At 46.0% G+C, this 16,459-nt stretch overlaps 2 protein-coding genes across 5 annotated transcripts in view; one reads left to right on the forward strand and one right to left on the reverse strand.

Moving 5' to 3' along the window:
• LOC146197730 (citron Rho-interacting kinase-like) overlaps window positions 1-16,459 on the forward strand; it is a 173,041-nt gene that overhangs the window by 10,596 nt on the left and 145,986 nt on the right. For 3 of the 4 annotated variants that reach the window (XM_084599641.1, XM_084599644.1, XM_084599642.1), the window contains exons 7-10: window positions 2,189-2,342; window positions 2,996-3,182; window positions 9,876-10,125; window positions 14,298-14,425. In XM_084599641.1, coding sequence (XP_084455767.1) covers window positions 2,189-2,342; window positions 2,996-3,182; window positions 9,876-10,125; window positions 14,298-14,425 — 719 coding nt within the window. The remainder of the gene's footprint in view (window positions 1-2,188; window positions 2,343-2,995; window positions 3,183-9,875; window positions 10,126-14,297; window positions 14,426-16,459) is intronic. The other variant, XM_084599643.1, reaches the window with a different exon arrangement.
• On the reverse strand, window positions 12,574-13,268 carry LOC146197731 (uncharacterized). Its single transcript, XM_084595988.1, has 3 exons — window positions 13,232-13,268; window positions 12,956-13,078; window positions 12,574-12,731 (listed from the first exon to the last, which is right to left on the reverse strand). Exons 1-3 carry the CDS (start codon window positions 13,266-13,268, stop codon window positions 12,574-12,576), a joined length of 318 nt encoding a protein of 105 aa, XP_084452114.1.

A 16,459-nucleotide genomic window follows, 5' to 3' on the forward strand; every position in this document is an offset into this window, starting at 1 on the left:
CCATTTCTGACCATTTGTAACTTTTGCTTCTGTCTGCTGTGGCTGTGTGCCATTTTGTACTCATATATCTCACATGCATACAGATCATAATATTGTGCTCGGAATGGTTCGTTATATGGGGTTGTGCACAAGCAACTGTGGCTATCATGCTTCAAACACACGATTAGATGTATTCGGAATGGCTCTGAAAACTGAGTGACATTACTTCCAAGCCATTATGACGACTGATTTTATAAAAAAAAATTAAGTAGTGGTTTAGCTTGCCTAAGCACGAATATGCATGCAGAAGCAATGTTTAGATCTCATTTAACTTATTTTTACTCAGTGTAACTTCTAGTCCTCCTTTCATGAAGGCGGCCTAACTAAAGTTGTGCAACTTCGTCTGAAGAGGTCAAGACATTTGAAGTGCAGCATGAAAGGCTGGCAGATTAGCACGTGAGGAACCTGTCTTAGAGAGATGGCACAGTGGTCTAACACAGTGGCAGGGAAGCTGATCTCTTTGTCTCAGCCTGGGTTTCAAATCAGCTGGTGCCGAGTTCTTTTTCCAGTGGGTGGTTGCTCTAAGCAGACTTCACAACTACCATCAACGAAATCCAAAAATGCAGGTGGTAATGCTTCTGCATTAAAAGGGTTAAACATTTGTATCAATAACTTAGTAAAAAACACCTCAAATGTGGCATGTACCCTTACCTCGGTCTTTTTCACACACAAGAAGACTTGTATTAGAACTGGAAATTCCTTCAAGAACTATTACCAGACACAGGTGATTGATAGAAAATGCCCGAAAGCTGAACAATTTTTGAAGTTTATTTTTTTCTGCTGAAATGGTTCTCCTTGAACTGCACATATGCACTGTACACTGAATATCAAGTAATGAACAATAAAAGCACGCTGAATGAATTGTTGGGTAGTTTAATAGCATTGAGTGTGCAAAAATATGGGGCCCCTGGCCAAATCTTCAACTGTCTCGAGTGTTCTATCGCTAAATGTGTTAAAGTCCTCTCTTGCCTAAACTGCTAGTTTATCCATGACGTAATTTGATATATGGAATGGAATTTGCCAGTTTGTTTTTTTCTTTTTGTTATAGCGTTTGAGTGCCATACTTGCCTCATTGTAGCGTATTACTAGAAATTTACAGCGTATGCAGCTATGAAGAGTAAGATAAAGCAGCATATGCAGCAGTGATTCAGGTCCATCTGGCTTCCTCCTCTGGGTAAAACACCACTCCTGCCAGGGTATCTGGGGTAGACAAGGCACTTACCCAGAGTATGTGCAATCTGTGCCACTAGCACCATTGCTGTGTATGCCGCTTATTTGGCTCTTCTTAGCTGCATACATTGTGGATTTCTAGTAATTTGATCCAATTAATCAAGTATGCCACTCAAATGCTATAAGAAAAAGGGACTACCAAACTCTACTTCATGCATCAAATTACAGCACGGACAAAGTAGCTGCTCATATGGGAGAAGCTTTTCACAAGGTAAATTTAGGGATGCAATACCAAAGATAGTTAAAAAGATATGGCTAGGTTTTGTACATCGGTGCACCATTGTCTATTTGCCGACACTTAAAGCTAAGGGAACAGATGTGTCCCACTGTTGTATAAAAGGGTGATGGAATGTTGGTCTATGATTGCAGAAGTTCAAATCCAAAACCAGCACTCCCTTTATTTTACCACACTGCCAGAACTGTATAATTTGAAGAGATTGGGCAAACCAACGCAACGCAAGAGTAGATTCCATTTCATCGGATTACATATAGAATCCTAAAATTTCTAGGGTCAGCAGGACTGTCAATGATACGTGGCAGTCACACAGTGAGACCATGAAACTTCTGCCTTTTGTATCTTCTCTTCTGGACATGAAGTGAAGTAGTGGTGCTAGGGGCAACAAACTTCCTGCTGAACCTAGGACAGCATAGATTGGTAGCAAAGCTGAAAACATAGCGATACCTTTGAAAAAATGTCAAGTTATAGTTATTTCTTATGAATTGAAAGCCATGTCTCCCTATTTTAGTGGTTTAATTCATTGTACGTATACATGGAGCAAGAATCCCACCTCAAGCCCTTAATTTGTGCAGATACGCCTAGTCCAGAGAGCCTTCAGACCTTGCCAACGGTTATGTGACCTGTGCTTTTTCTGTACTGTGTTCTTCTTAATGGGCTTTTTCCTTTTCTCAAATGTCACAGGAGTCCCTGATTTTCCCGAAAGAACCAACTGTGTCCGAAGCAGCAGTGAAGATGATGAAAGGCTTGCTGGCTCCTGCTGACAAGCGTTTCTCCTACGACGACATGTGCCGCCATGAGTTCTTTGCTCCAGTAGACATGGACAACATTCGACAGAGTGTGTTACCTTCAGAATCATTGCTAAATTTTGTAGGCTTTCCCTCCTTTGTTTATTTTTTGTTGTTTCTAAGTATCAATTGCCTTTTCTCTTTATGTTGAGCGATGAGCAGCTGTGGAGTCTAAAGCATTAAGTGAATGTTCTCGAGGAAGACTTGTGCGATGGCTGCTTATGCTGAGGACTGACCATAGTTCAGTGCATTCTAATTTGAGCGTTAAAATTTGGAGGAGCAACATTCCACAGGTTTGGGCAGTGAAGCCAGCAAACCAGACATTAAGTTCGCAGGTATTAAGAAAGTTAACTGTCACAGAAAGTAAGAAAAGGGTAGAGGAGGGTTTTCTTTTTTTTCTTTTTTTAATTCGGGATATTAATTCATAGAGAATTAACAGCGCAGTCAATTTTTGCTTTTCGAGGGATTCTGGGTTTCTTCATGCCATGTGCGGGCTTCTACCGAGCTATCTTGTACCTTGTTAATTTAAGTCCTTTCATTTTTCTGCAATCAGCCTACATGCAAATTATTATATGTAGTGCTTAGAAATTAACACTATGCACTGTCAGTGTGGGTTGTTAGTCCTAGCCTTGGGGGGGGGGGGGGGCTGTGTTATGTGGTAAGAATGTTTGTAGAATTATGCCGCATGCCCTACGGTATGCAGCTGTGCCTCCATTTGTGCCAAACCTGAGTGGGGAGGAAGATACGTCTAACTTCTACGAGTTTGAGGATGAACCTGCTCGTCCCAAAAACCCGGCCCTGCGGGACCAGAAGAAAGGCTTTGAGGGCACCAGCTTGCCATTTGTGGGCTTCACGCATACCCAGAATGCCAGCAACTCTGCCCTGGAAAGGTGATGAGGTTTTCTTTCCTCTTCCTCCTGTTCCCTTCTATTTTTTTTTTTTTTTTTTTTTCCATTTACATTTTGAGTAGCACACATGCCGATTTGCTGCACCTGCTAATTTAGGATGAGTCCCAATTTTTTTTCCAGTTGATGTGTTCAAAATTGTAAGTAGTAAAACTGCAGGGTGTCTACCAACCAGGAAAACTGTGAAAACCGGGAATTTTCTGGGAATTTGGATAACTGGAAAAACTCACGGAAAACTTGAATCTGTGCTTATGTCAGGGAAAATTAGTTGTAGTTCTATTTAAAGGGAACTTAACTCGCGATAAAAACGGACTGGCATTACACGGGTTGTACGATACGGTGTTATGTGTCCTCTCCTCAGCGACCGGCGGCTTCCCGTGTTTGCTGTCAGGTGTACCATCCCAACAATGCGGCAAAAATCGCTGCAGCACCAATGGTGCTTCGAATTTCAAAGCGTGTCGAAAGCGGACACTTCCTCGGCACTCTGGCCACTGGCAGAGCACTTGCTTCCTATGGATTACACATTGGCTCCTCAACGGCCACCGCCTCCCCTTGCTTTCTTGTTTTTCTCAGTAGATGGCTCCAAACAAGGCGGCAGAAAACGGTGCGAGAATTTGCTACGCCTCTAATTTCTAGTGAGAGCAATGCAAGTCGATAACAAAAGAACTCTCCCTCCCTGCACGCCGCCTTGATGGAAATGTCCATTTCTGCTGCCAAAGGTGCATGCACGCGATGCAGGCGGCGCAGCTTTGGGGGAAGGGGATATAGTTTCTCGCCTTATCGTGAACTTGAAAAAAATCACATTTATGCGGAAAAAAATGGCTTTACAAATAACAAAATTTGCTGCTCCCCATGTTTCGTCAGTGTGTCGATAAAAGGGAGTTACAGCATGATCTGCTACTTGATCAGCTTCAGCGTTCCACCCATGAACACCCGCTAGCATGATTCAATATGGCGGGGGCGCAGCTGCCAGTACGCACGCATTGATTGGTGCCGACATGGCAGGTGTGTGTAGCACCGGGAAGCATGGAGCTCGTGCTCAAGGCAGTCACCGCATGCGCAATGGTGCCCCGCAAAAGCGGTTCATGCCCAAGTGCTAAGCTGTAATGATTTTAGCACTCCAGTTAGAATGTCTCGGTCAGTCTTGCTTTCGTCACGTTCATGCCATTTCACTACATACTGTGACACAGCTGCAGGTCATTCTCATGCCACAGACAAATGCACGCTCCTAGCGAATAGCATTGTTTCCATGGCTAACAAGGGCAGCGAAAAGTTCGAGACGAAACTCACGGGAAAAAAGCGAGCAAAACGAGACCCTCCGTAAGTGCCCCCCCCCCCCCCCCCCTCCCTCGGTTGGCGGCGGCACAATCAGTGACCCGGAGTAGATGGCGCTCATGTTCCATTTTCAGTCCGTTTGCACGCTCATCATAGGCTACCGTGATGACAACAGCGAGCATTCCCGTAATACCACTACCAATGGCAACAATGAGCAAAGAGCCAAGCTAGTCCGTCCGAATTACTGCTTTGTCTAGCTTTCACGGCTGCGCAAGACCAGTTGTTAGTGATAACGGTGCCCGCTTGTGCCTTTGTCATGCCGCAGAAATGAATCTTCAGCCAAAAAATGATCACAGTATTGCTAGCGACAAAGTTGATCCGAAAATTCGAATTTTTGGACACGTGACATAGAGTTCGAGATATTGGTCGTGAAAATGTACGCGTTCATATGGGGCGCCTGACAGTTATCATGTAAGGCCGAATTATTGGGGTCCAAAAAATCGGTTGGCTATTATATTTGAAAATGTTCGACTTGATTTGCATTTGGTTATAGCATATTTTTGAAGATAGTCAATTGGTTATGATTTAATAATGTCTGCCTTCTGTTTTGCTTTTAAATGAAATAAATGCTACTCCTTACCATTTAAAATGGATTGTATTGGTATTTTAATTTTTTAATATGCTTACTAGAGAGTTCTATCATCAGACGGCATCAGTGTCAGCCTGTTTTAGCATAAAACGAAGTACCGTGTCACTCGGGAAATTTTGTAAATGCACTCGGGAAAAGCCTGGAAAACTCGGGGAATTTGGAGAGAGAGAGAGAAAACATTTATTACACGTAGGAATTCAGGGCACGCAGGCCCCTGCGTCTCCGCATGACCCCACTGAAATTCAAGTGTTTATGTCCCTCAGGATCATAACACCGGCAGCCCGGCCGGTGGCGATGGTCTGCACGGCCGGGTCCTCCAAACGCAGCAGGGTCTCCCAGTCCTCCCAGGTCTTCAAGTGCTCTAGGCCCCGCGGGGGAGGGTCTGCCGGGCATAGGGAGAGGATGTGGAGGGAAGAGGCAAAGGGTACAAGCAGGACAGTGGAAGGAGGGATGGTAGTGGGAAATGGTAAGGGGTGAAGGAAGAGTCTGTGTTCGCAGTCTGTGCCATAGTGTTTCGTGTTTATTGTCTAGGTTGGTCAACTTGGTAGACACCCTGAAATGTCTCATAGAGTTACACTATTTTTATCACGGTTGATATGTACCTGGATAGCATAACTTCCCAGCCACTGTGTTCAGAATTTCGTTAAATGAGGCATTTGGAGTATTAATTGTACTTATTTGTCAAGTAATATGATAAGCTTTGAGAATTTGATATGTGCAATCAGCTGCACATGTGCTAACATGTGAATCTGGGGCCAGTCTGCGTGGACATGGAAAGCTGGAGAGCAGTGGCTCTCACCTACCACGGTGGCTTCTCTGTAGTGCATAGGTGCACAGAGGTGAAGCATTGAAGAATGAATGTGGCAACATATGAGAGGTTAGTTTTCATGGATGTAGAGGTCGCCACTGTTCATTTATAATGCCGCTATTGGCTGGCTTCCTCTGGGCAAGGGTTCTTGTATATATACACCTACAGAATGCGTCTCCTTTCGTTCGGGAATCAGCTGGGTATCTGTCCTCACTTCTACGGCTCCTGCTTGTCCCCTCGGGATGCGGGCCATGACTGAACCTCGCAACGTTAGAGACTAGCCGGGAAGAGAACAAACACAGCTGCGGCTTTGCTGTGCCACGGCCGGTCTCGAGGGAGAGAGCGCGCGCTCTTTCTTACGGCCTTCTCAATCGCCGCGGGAACAATGGGAACTTTTCTCCTTGAGTTACGCTCTCCGCCACCGCAAGGGGCGCAACCTGCTCACTGTTCGCTCCGCGTCTGCTTCAGCGGCGGCGGGTGGCTTTTGCCTGGTTTCGCGCTGTCGCTCGCGAGTTTCGTGGTGAGCGCAGCACCGAAATTAACGAGCACGGAAGGTAGATGCTGCAGCGGCATGTCGTCAACGTACCACACGTAAACGGATATAAAAAAACACTATCGTTCAGCAAACGTTCGGCAAGCATGGCATACATTGCGGCAAGGTAGCTACTTTTGTCCATTTTAATCCGAATTTTCCCCAAGCCTGTACAAGAATAGGAACAAAAAGAAAACTGAATGAGCAGTGGTCACATCGAAGCTTTTTCAAGGCTAACATGACAGCAACTCGTCTGCAACAGCAAAACCGTCTTTCAGCGCTAGATGCAAAACCATTCATGTAGCACCGAAGATGAACATAATTTCATAAAAATGTAATGTAAATTGCAAAATGCTCGCATGATATAAAGTATTAGTATAACAGTCAAAGTAAACGTTGTAGGGTTGAGTTTTAAATGTTATTACAATTCATATATTAGGCAATGTGTGGTATTATAAACATTATTTTAATTTTGCAAATAAACATTGTTTTAATGAAATTTTTACATGATATTATGCTTATTATGAAAACAAAAAATGGTTTGATATTCATGACACCACTTGTGCTCGAAGTGGTAAAAAAGGCCAATAAATGATGGTGATACTCGATGCAGTGACTTACAAATGAGTTCACCTGCTATATCGAAAGTATGCAAGAAACTTCTAAAGCATTAAATAAGGACTCTCTCACTGAAGACTCATTTCAAGCCTTATATAGCGACCCATTGAGGCTCCCTTCGGGAAAGTAGGGTTAATGTGCGGAAGGGAATGACATATGCTAGATGCGAGGGCCGTAACAGCTAGCGGCACATGACTACATTGTCAAGACAGACGTTTCATCTGAGAGCAAAATCAAAGCACTGAAGGAAGTGATGGCATCTCCTACCATCCCATTTCCCACTGTCACATATATATATTCCGGTTCACCTTACGTCGCTGGATATACCGTTTAGTTAATCAACTTCGGGTGTGACGTTTGCGCTATTCTTCTTGAAACTAGCGAAAGAAGCAGCCCCATGTAGTACGCTCTTCTACGAGGACAATATTCTAGTGGACTGCATTATCCGAAACCAGAGCTTGTTTCCCTATTGGACAAGCTTTTTTTTTTTTTTAAAAGCTGCCGTGCACTTACTACACACAAATGTTCTCGAAGTACTTAAGATCTTGATTCAGCATTTCAGAACTCAACACTGAGTTGCCCGAAAGGAATTGACAACAGCTATATGTTATTAGGTCCGCTTCTTTGATATTTGAAAAATTTCTCAGAATTCTTCTCAGTTAATTATACAAGGAAAGTGACAGAGAAGACCGCGAGAGGCCAACTCCTGATGTGCACAAGCCATGCAGGGAAATGTGGATTTAATAGTTGGTTGGAACGTCTAGCGCTGGCAGTAATTCGGGCACAGCAGGATCGAATTACCAGCCGCAGGGCACAGCTTCAGCACGAGCGAGATGGGCGCTGATAGGACAACTTTTTTTATTGTTTGCCGCTCTTTTCGATTTTGCTTAACCGTTTATGCCCATTTCCTTGATTAAAAGTAGTCACGAGACTACATATACATCTTCGGTCTTTCAACCGACTGATATGCTTTGAACGAAGCTAGAACAACCCACTCCACTAGACAAGTGAAATTTTTACTATATGAGTAAATTTTTGTTCTTTACTCTGAATCTGAGACGCGCCATAAATTTTTGCCGGTGCCTCTTCTGATCTAAACGAAGACGTAGCGGTTGACAGAATCTCCACCCAACAGTTCACCATGCACTCACGTCAGGTCGCGCGCTACACCTGCTTAAAACATTCAAAGGCAGATTGCATAGCCTGGTAAATTTATTTTTGTACAAAACTTAGGGGTAAAAAATGTTGAAGTGTACCCGAAGCTTAATTCGACCGTGCACGGTCGCACTGACGAAGGAGCGCGCGCGTGAGCGGATTGTTGACTGTATTTTATTCCTCGTACACGATAAATGTTCTATGTTGACGACGGACATTGTATAAACCATAAGGGGCGAAATGTCAGGACCTGCCGGTTGCAACTGACGCGGGCGAAGCTAAAAGCGAGCGCGCGTTTCCCTTGCGCGTGAACGGCTGTGGTGGAGGAGCAGCAGTGGGACGGTGGCGACCCCACCGAGGCGCGGCGGGCGGTAGAAACAGACCCCATTGGAGAGGCCATAAGAGAAGAGAAGCGCTCTCTCCCTCGAGACCGGCCGTGGCTGTGCCTAGGGGTTGCAGCATCTGAGAACAACTATGTATGTGCTTACGTAAGGGTCTTGCCTAATCTGTGGAATTCAGCATGACGATCAAGGCTGTGATGACATTGGGACTCTCCACAAGGCAGTGGTGTAAGAGGGGAAGCATCCAGAATTAATGAAGTGATCCTGACTAGCCAGTGCCGTCAGGGATTGGATGTGTTGTAAACTCTTCAGGGCTAAAGACAACAAAAATGTGATCTAAATTTTGTGAGAATTAAGTAAGCATATTCATACTTTATGCCAAGCAATGGTAGCAACATTTTTATGAAGTGGCTTTGTATCTCATTCAACAGTTATATTGTTCAAATGTAACTGTTTAAATCATATGTTTTCCCCACAATTTTTAAAAACATGTCAGCTAGGTTTTCCCACATACTGCGGTTCCCTTTTTTTTTCTTAATCCTGTTCGACATACAGTATGCAGTAGCCTCAACACCTAGGCTTTGAACTGTGAGACTCCACTTTTTTTTTTAACTTGGCTTGTCGAGGCAAAACAGATGGCAAGGAAGGGCGGGGGCTAAAACGGGAATGGAAGGCAGCTAAGGAGGCTGAGAAGGAGAGGGCAGAGAATGAGAAAAGTGGTGAATTAGGCGCATCATGAAACATTGAGCAGCGGTGTCCGGAAGCGGCGAGCGGCGGTTTGGCAGCCACCGTTGTGTGAGAAGGCCATGTGCTTTAAAGAATGGTATGCTTGGTTGCGATTCATTGTCGAGTGCACTTGCTAAGCGCTACCTTTTTAGCAGTACCAACAGCCCAGATGATGATGCCATGCTCATGCATTATGTTCAACTGTAGCTGACCCAAACATTTTCAATTCTCATTATGATGGTCTTTCTTTTCTGAAAGCTCAGACTGCTTCATTTGTGTTCATAACAATCGGATTGCACCCACTGGGGGGCAAAGGCCACTCTGTTTAACCAGATCATTGATTTTTGTTATATTGGTGTAAATGTGATAGCTCATGAGGGAACAGATACTCATTAACATTCATTTAAGTGCAGCCACACAGGGAAGCTGTCGCGGGAGAAATGTGTTAGCTGCAGTCAGTGTGAATAGTGCCTACTTGGGGCAGTGTTCTTGGCTGCCACTCCTAGTCTGTGGAACAGTGTAGAGTTGGAACTGAGAGCCCAGCACAATGCAAGATCATATGGTGTTTGAGCAGGACGGTGAGCTTCCTGGAGGCAGGGGGCTCTCCAATGCGGGAGACCCTGAGCTCGGGCCACAGCCTGCGTCGCCGCAGCCAGCGGCAGGAGCAGCTGTTGTCGGAGGTTACCCAGCGAGAGGAAAGCCTGCGCCAGGAGGCCCAGGAGGCCCGCTCCCGGCTGGCACAGGCACTGGCCCGACTGGCAGCCCTCGAGAGCACCCTAGCTGACGCCGAGGCACGGGAAGCAGACCTGCGCTCCGACAACCAGGTGGGCGGCCACTGCATGCTGCACTTTCACCATAAATGAGAAGTGGCTCACATAGCAAAAAGTGTTTGTATGTCTGTGTGTGCATGCCTGGCAGGAGTCATTTTTACAAGCTTTAATTGTAGCAAGTGTTACGGTTCCTGTGTGCTATGGCCTCACAGAGAGGAAGAGTAGGCGAAGAGAGTGAAGGAAGCAGGAAGCGAGCGTGACAAATGAGCTGTGCTGCCGCATTTGTCCCCACAAGGAATGCAAAGAGTGATGTTAGGCCATCTTGCAACTTGGTTCGTTCTGTGTTTTTTTACTGACTCTCTCTCTTTTCTATTACCATCTGGGGCCACATGGGAATTGAAAACAAATCATCTCATTTCATGGGATGGGGGACATGGGTCTTTGAGAAAAAAAAAAAAAAAATTAATATGGAAGCTGCAGCTTTGAAAATCTGTAGGTATATGTATTTCTGCATGCTGATCTCAAATATGAAATAAAAAAGATTTTGCAAAAAGAGAATACTTTTGTCTATATGCAATATTTTATGAAAAGGTTTTAGAAAAAACTGCTGTATGGATGCTCAAAAGCTACATGCCAATACAGTCTAGAAGGATCATGGAGTGTAAAAAGGGTAACAACATGCTTCTGGCTCTTCTAGTGCAAAAGTTGTGATCAGCCAAATTCGTGGTTGAAAAAAATGAAATTTTTGTTAAAATTATTTTAGGAGATAAAACTTTGCGCTCGCACTTGCCCACCTTCTCAAACCCTTATTGCAATCAAGAACTATTTAGCTAGAAACAACACAAAAAGGACCAAAATCTGACGAGTAGAAGTTGTGATAGGCTTGTCAGCAGGTTGCCAAGTGGCGAAAATGGTCAAACTGAGAAAACTGCAAAAAACTGAATACAGTGTTTTCAAAGCTTCTTTTCTGCTCAATTATGCAAAAAAAAAAAAAAAAAAGTTTCTTGCAGCTTCAGAATCTCCCAGCTTAGTAATGGTCATCAGTTTTTCTTTGATAGTGCCATTTCACAATGCAGACAAAACCAGCTGAAGCTGCCCGCTTCCGCTCAGAGTTGGCAGCTTGGCGATTGTCTTTCTTGTGAGCCCACCGGCTGGTTAGGCTGTTTGGTTCCACTTGAAGCTCTTTGAGGACGCGTGATGCTGCTTCCTGTGTCCCAGAATTAAATCTCATCACTGCTTCCGTGGCAGCCGCTTCGCAAGAAATCAGTGAGGCATGCTTTGTCTTTGGCATTAGAGACCAAATCACCGAACGGAGTGCCTCATTAGCATTTTGGGTTTGGCCTCGATGGCATCTGCTAAGCAAGTCCTTGTCAGCAAGGCGCTCATAATAAAGGCAGCAGTGCTTGGCTGACATAGTTGGGCAGGTTGTACCAATGTTTTGGTGGCTGCTCGCCCTTTGCTGTGGCAGCATTATGTTTGCACCACGAGTTGGCGTCTTGTGGGCACAGGGCATGGTTTGGGTTGATGTCACATGGGGGGGTAGTACATGGCCATTACTTCTTGATGCATCTGTTCAGCATCCCCTGCATGAGAGTTCAGTGCCCAGCCTAATAATTGCCAAGTTTGGTTATAAGGTCGGCTGTCAGTCGGCCTTTTCCACCCAGGCTTTGACAATGCTCGGCCTTTTGTTTCTGGCAGAGCCCATACACTTTTGCACATGATTTGTGCAGTCTTCCTTTTTTACTGATATGAAGCCATAAACTTTGGCCTCTTCCATTGCACGAAAATGCTTGCTGTCCCCGTCGCAGAGCATGGTGGTGTAGCGCAGGCCATGCTGTTCGAATTATTTGAAAAAGCATGATAGCTGCTTTCACCTCCATTTGTCCAGATTTTGAATCTGCTTTTTGGCAAGCATGATTTGCCTTTCATGCGCCATACTGGGGATCCTCTTCTTTGGGTGCATTTCTGCAACCAGGATAGTGGTTACACAGCTCAACATAGTCTAGAACATACCCTGAAAAGAGCTCTATGACAGAGCCCACGCCAATGTGGTACTGATGCCCTCTCATCATCCACGTTCTGTCAAAACAGAGCAATATTTCCAATGTTCCTGAAATTAAGTTGCTTGTAGAGGTCTCTCATTGCTCAACTGTCAACAGCCTGTGTTGTGGTAGGCTTCAGCTTGCATTTTAGGCGCCCTTGGTAGGTCTTGTTGTGCAGGCCCAGGTGGGATATTCTCATGGTGGAAAAAAATTAATTCAGAGCTGTTTGACCATTCCCTGTAGCCGCATGAGCCGCGAGAATATTCACCTCGAACGGCTTGCACTTGGCAGCTCCTGGCATAGGTTGTGAACTCCGTTCGCTCACAATATCACCGCAAGTACAACACTACAGGCACAACTGCACAGCAACTCCATACTCACGAGCGCACGGCTTGCACTTGGCAGCTCCTGGCATAGGTTGTGAACTCCGTTCGCTCACAATATCACCGCAAATACAACACTACAGGCACAACTGCACAGCAACTCCATACTCACGAGCGCTCTTCTGAATAGACATGTCACCACCACACTGGCGGCACACTGTTTTTTCAAGTAGCCGGTTGATCACAGACAGGTCAACGATCGTGCATGCCGCTGCCATCGAAGAGCCCGAGTCGTCTTCCACACACATGCAGAGAGTCTGCAGCTTGCGCTCGGTTGCAAATAAGGCGATAATTCGCCACTTCGGGTGTCCGCTTGTTCTTGCAGTCACTTAAGTTCTTGAGGGCTCATAAAGGCAGTGTCAGTGCGTGTTCGTTGCTCGCAGCCGCCTGTGTTGACGGAATCGGCCGCAGGCGCCGCTGAGCCGACCGTCGCGCGTTCGACCATTTCGCTTCGATCACTTGCTTCGGAAGTTGGCGGATGGTCATGCACTGCGTCGCCTTGCTTCTTAGATGCCTTTCTACATATCTTGCCAAACTTGTGCGCACTCTGTAACTTTCGGTACGGTCGAGGCAAGATCCGCTCTGAAATAACACAACAGACTTTTTCAAAATCGCGGCGCCTATGACGGCAGCTACTGCCTCCTTGAGTTATCCGGGCCTGCAGCGTTTGGGGTTTTGCCTCCCGCCGCCCCCTCTCTCACTTCCTTTCCCAGTAGGGCGTAATTGTGGCTCTGCCTCGCGGCGACGTCGTGAAGTTATTCTCTAGCAGCATGGCCTCCGAGATCACCTCCGCGCTCGCGAAACGTGCGCGCTCGGGGTTGATCTCGGAGGCTACGCTAGCAGACACTCCTCGTGCCAGCGGAGCCAACGTAGCGGAGCAGCCGCTTGCAGGCAATTTTCGAGCATTTTAATGGTCTTGAAAATGTTTCAGACCAACAGAAAATCAAAAAAGGGCGATGCATGCAAAAGCACACCTGCAAATGTTTTGCGTGTGTTTAGCACATGTATTGGTTCAGGGCGTAACGCTAGCGCTACCACATAGTCCCGCAGTGAAACAGACCGCTAATTTCAATACTATGGAGATGGACGCGAGGCTGCAGGCATTGTTCTCCAGGAGTCACTGCGGCAGCAATAACCTTAGCAAAATGGCGCGGACCAATGAGAGGGGCCCATTGCGTCACGTGATAGCTGAAGGGCAATGGCACAACAGAGTTTGGCATTCTATTTTTTTTTTTTTCTTGTGGCTAACAAAGCGTCGTAGCGTGCGCAGCTCCGGTGGAAAGAGGAAGAGACGCTCTTTCAATTGAGACCGAGATAGTGTTCTGGCGCGTCATTTGAAAATGGGGGACGGTGCAAAACGAGCATTTTTTAAGTGCTTTTGTGAAATTTTCAGTCAGAATTCTACCGTTAGTTTGCATTTTCTTAAGAACTACGGGTTTCCAGCTTTGAAACTTCACTCACATATAGAGAATGACCTCATAACTACGACTAATGCAAAGTAATAAAAAAAAAAAAACAAATTTTTTTCGCAATCGCAATTTTTCAGCCACAAAGACCGTGTCACCCCTTCAGTGTGCCAGCTGGGACTCCAGTCTTGGATGAACAATGATTGCTATTTTTAATTTTTCATTATTTTTTTCACTGATCAGATATTTGATATTCAGAGGTATTTTTTTCCCCCATAGTCATACTCGATTCATATTCAAAAATTTTAATATGCATTCACACATTTCTAGTTTTTTCCTTGGCCTTTTGCTAGAGGTCCCATTCTCCTTGTTCTGCCCTCCCGATGTTTTTTCAGAACCTGAACATGCTTGTGGAACTGGAGCGGAAGAACCGGCTGGTGTCGGAGGAAAAGGCTGTGCAGCTTCTGAACGCCATGAAGCGCAAATACCGCAGGCAAGATGAACTCCTCCGGAGTGGCTACTTGTGAGTTTAGGCCCCCGGGCACCCCACAATGACGCTAGGTGCTAACTGCGCTCAGTACGCACACCGCATGCCTGTACGCCTGCCTGCTGTCGTTGTTGCTGTGCTTGGTAAGAATCTCGCTGTTTCCCCCAGCATGCTTCAAGATATTGCATTGGGCTAAGTGTATGAACTTTGTTTCTAGGCAGACTGCTTGGTGCAGTGCAAGCCATGTATGGGCTATCTTTTGGCTTTAGCCCTAGCACTGGTGGCTTAATGCTAAGTAATTTTCCACCAAAAGGGACATTCTGATTAATGCAGGGCTTTGTTTCTGTTGGGGCACTTTCGCTTCTCAACATTTATGTACAAGCATTGCAGGAGGAAGTGTTGAGCAGGATTTACAGACGATCAAGTGCAGTCACACCATTTCTGTTCATTTCACCGTATAAAGAACACGAAGTGCAGTGTAGTTAGAACTCAAATTGAAGATGCAGTTTACATATCCCAATTGAAGGGGCTTGGAAGTAGTATGCGGTCATTCCTGAGTGGGGTGAGACAAGTTTATAGCCCTAAATAGCTCTGGCCATAGTTTCTATGGAACTACAGTCGAACCCGGATATATCGAACTCGAAGGGGATCGCGAACAAGTTTGATATATCGATAATTCGATATACAGAAATTGGCTTGTGACGGCACTTACGATGCGAAAAAACGATACCGTATTTGCCACGTAATCAACCCACTCGCATAATGAACCCACTCTCCACTTTTGCACCCGAGAATTTGAGAAAAAAAAATGTGTTAAGGCCAGCTCGCTCACATGCAAGCGACTGAGCGATCTCAGCGACGAAAGGCAGCGACAGAGCGAAAAATTTCCAACTTGGAACTGTGTCCGGCTCGCTCAAAACATGGTTTCTGTGTCGCTACGGCAGAAAATCACGAGCTTTTTCGCTTGCGCGTCACTCCGTTTCGGTCATCGCATCCACAGCTCATTTCTTGGCAGCGTGCCAAGATGTTGCGCAGCGATAACGTCAGGGCGCATTTATCTTTTTATAGCTCCTCCGGTGGTGGGGAGCGAGCTTGGCAGAGTGCCCGTGATGGCTTGATTGCACAAGCCTGGTTCAATTTATCACGCGGCGCCCGCTTGGGGCGGGCGTCATGATCGCAGCAGCTGACGGCGTACTTCCGTTGATTCATACATGCAAAGATGAACGGCTCCCGCCAAAAAAAAAAAAAAAGCCTGCCGCTTCTTAACGTCCGCAGCCGCCATATCTTACGCTATGTCGCGCGTACAGCACAACGATAAGAAAGAATGACTCTCGTAAGAAAGAAAAAAAAAGAGAGCTGCCGCTTCTTAACGTGCGCAGGCGAATAGCCACGTCAGCCGCCGCGCGCAGGGGGTTCGCAACACACGCTAGAGAAAGCGTCCCACGTCTGTCTTAAAACGGGCTGAGCTGGCTTGGCGCATGCATAGCGCGTGCTGAAGGAGAGAGCTCGACAAAAGAATGGGCACACCCACGCACATGGCTTGCAAACGTCATGCGTTGGCGCGCGGGAAACGATAACTGCACATGCGCGCGCCTTTGGGGAATGGGCACGGCGCTGTCCAGAACTGTCCCCTCTCATTCCTTCCGCGCGTCGCTTGAAAACGTCACGCGGCAAACGGCCAAGGGTAATGCGATCGTCTTTGGGGAAGGCAGACTTTCCAGTGCGTGGTGCGGAGTTCGATATATCGAACGACCGGCGAAATTGAGTTCGATATATGACGCGGCCTTCCTATACTTTTACATGGGATTTTCAAGGGGATATTTCGTGAGTTCGATATAACCAAAATTCGATATATCCGAGTTCGATATAACCGGGTTCGACTGTATAATAGCAGCATAGTACCTTGATCACAAGTTCGGTTCACTCAGATGAGTAATAACTTGTTTGAAAAGCAGTACATCTCATGAAATGTAAGCAAACCCTGACCTTTCTACAGTCTTTCTAGTACAGTGCTATGCCTTGGTCCCTTTGACAGCGGGCACAGGTTAGCGACACTTCCGTAATGGAAGT

Source organism: Amblyomma maculatum, chromosome 3 (genome assembly GCF_055883805.1).
Source record: "Amblyomma maculatum isolate TAMU_Amacu chromosome 3, ASM5588380v1, whole genome shotgun sequence".
Classification (NCBI taxonomy): Eukaryota; Metazoa; Arthropoda; class Arachnida; order Ixodida; family Ixodidae; genus Amblyomma; species Amblyomma maculatum.

Bases quoted from the DNA above. Each gene is read 5' to 3' on its own strand.
- LOC146197731 (XM_084595988.1), bottom strand. From the start codon at position 13,268: ATGCTGCTAGAGAATAACTTCACGACGTCGCCGCGAG. The intron at 13,079-13,231 runs GCAGAGCCACAA...GTGTTATTTCAG, and splicing joins CTTCACGACGTCGCCGCGAG to AGCGGATCTTGCCTCGACCG. The intron at 12,732-12,955 runs GTGATCGAAGCG...TGTGTGTGGAAG, and splicing joins TCCGCCAACTTCCGAAGCAA to ACGACTCGGGCTCTTCGATG.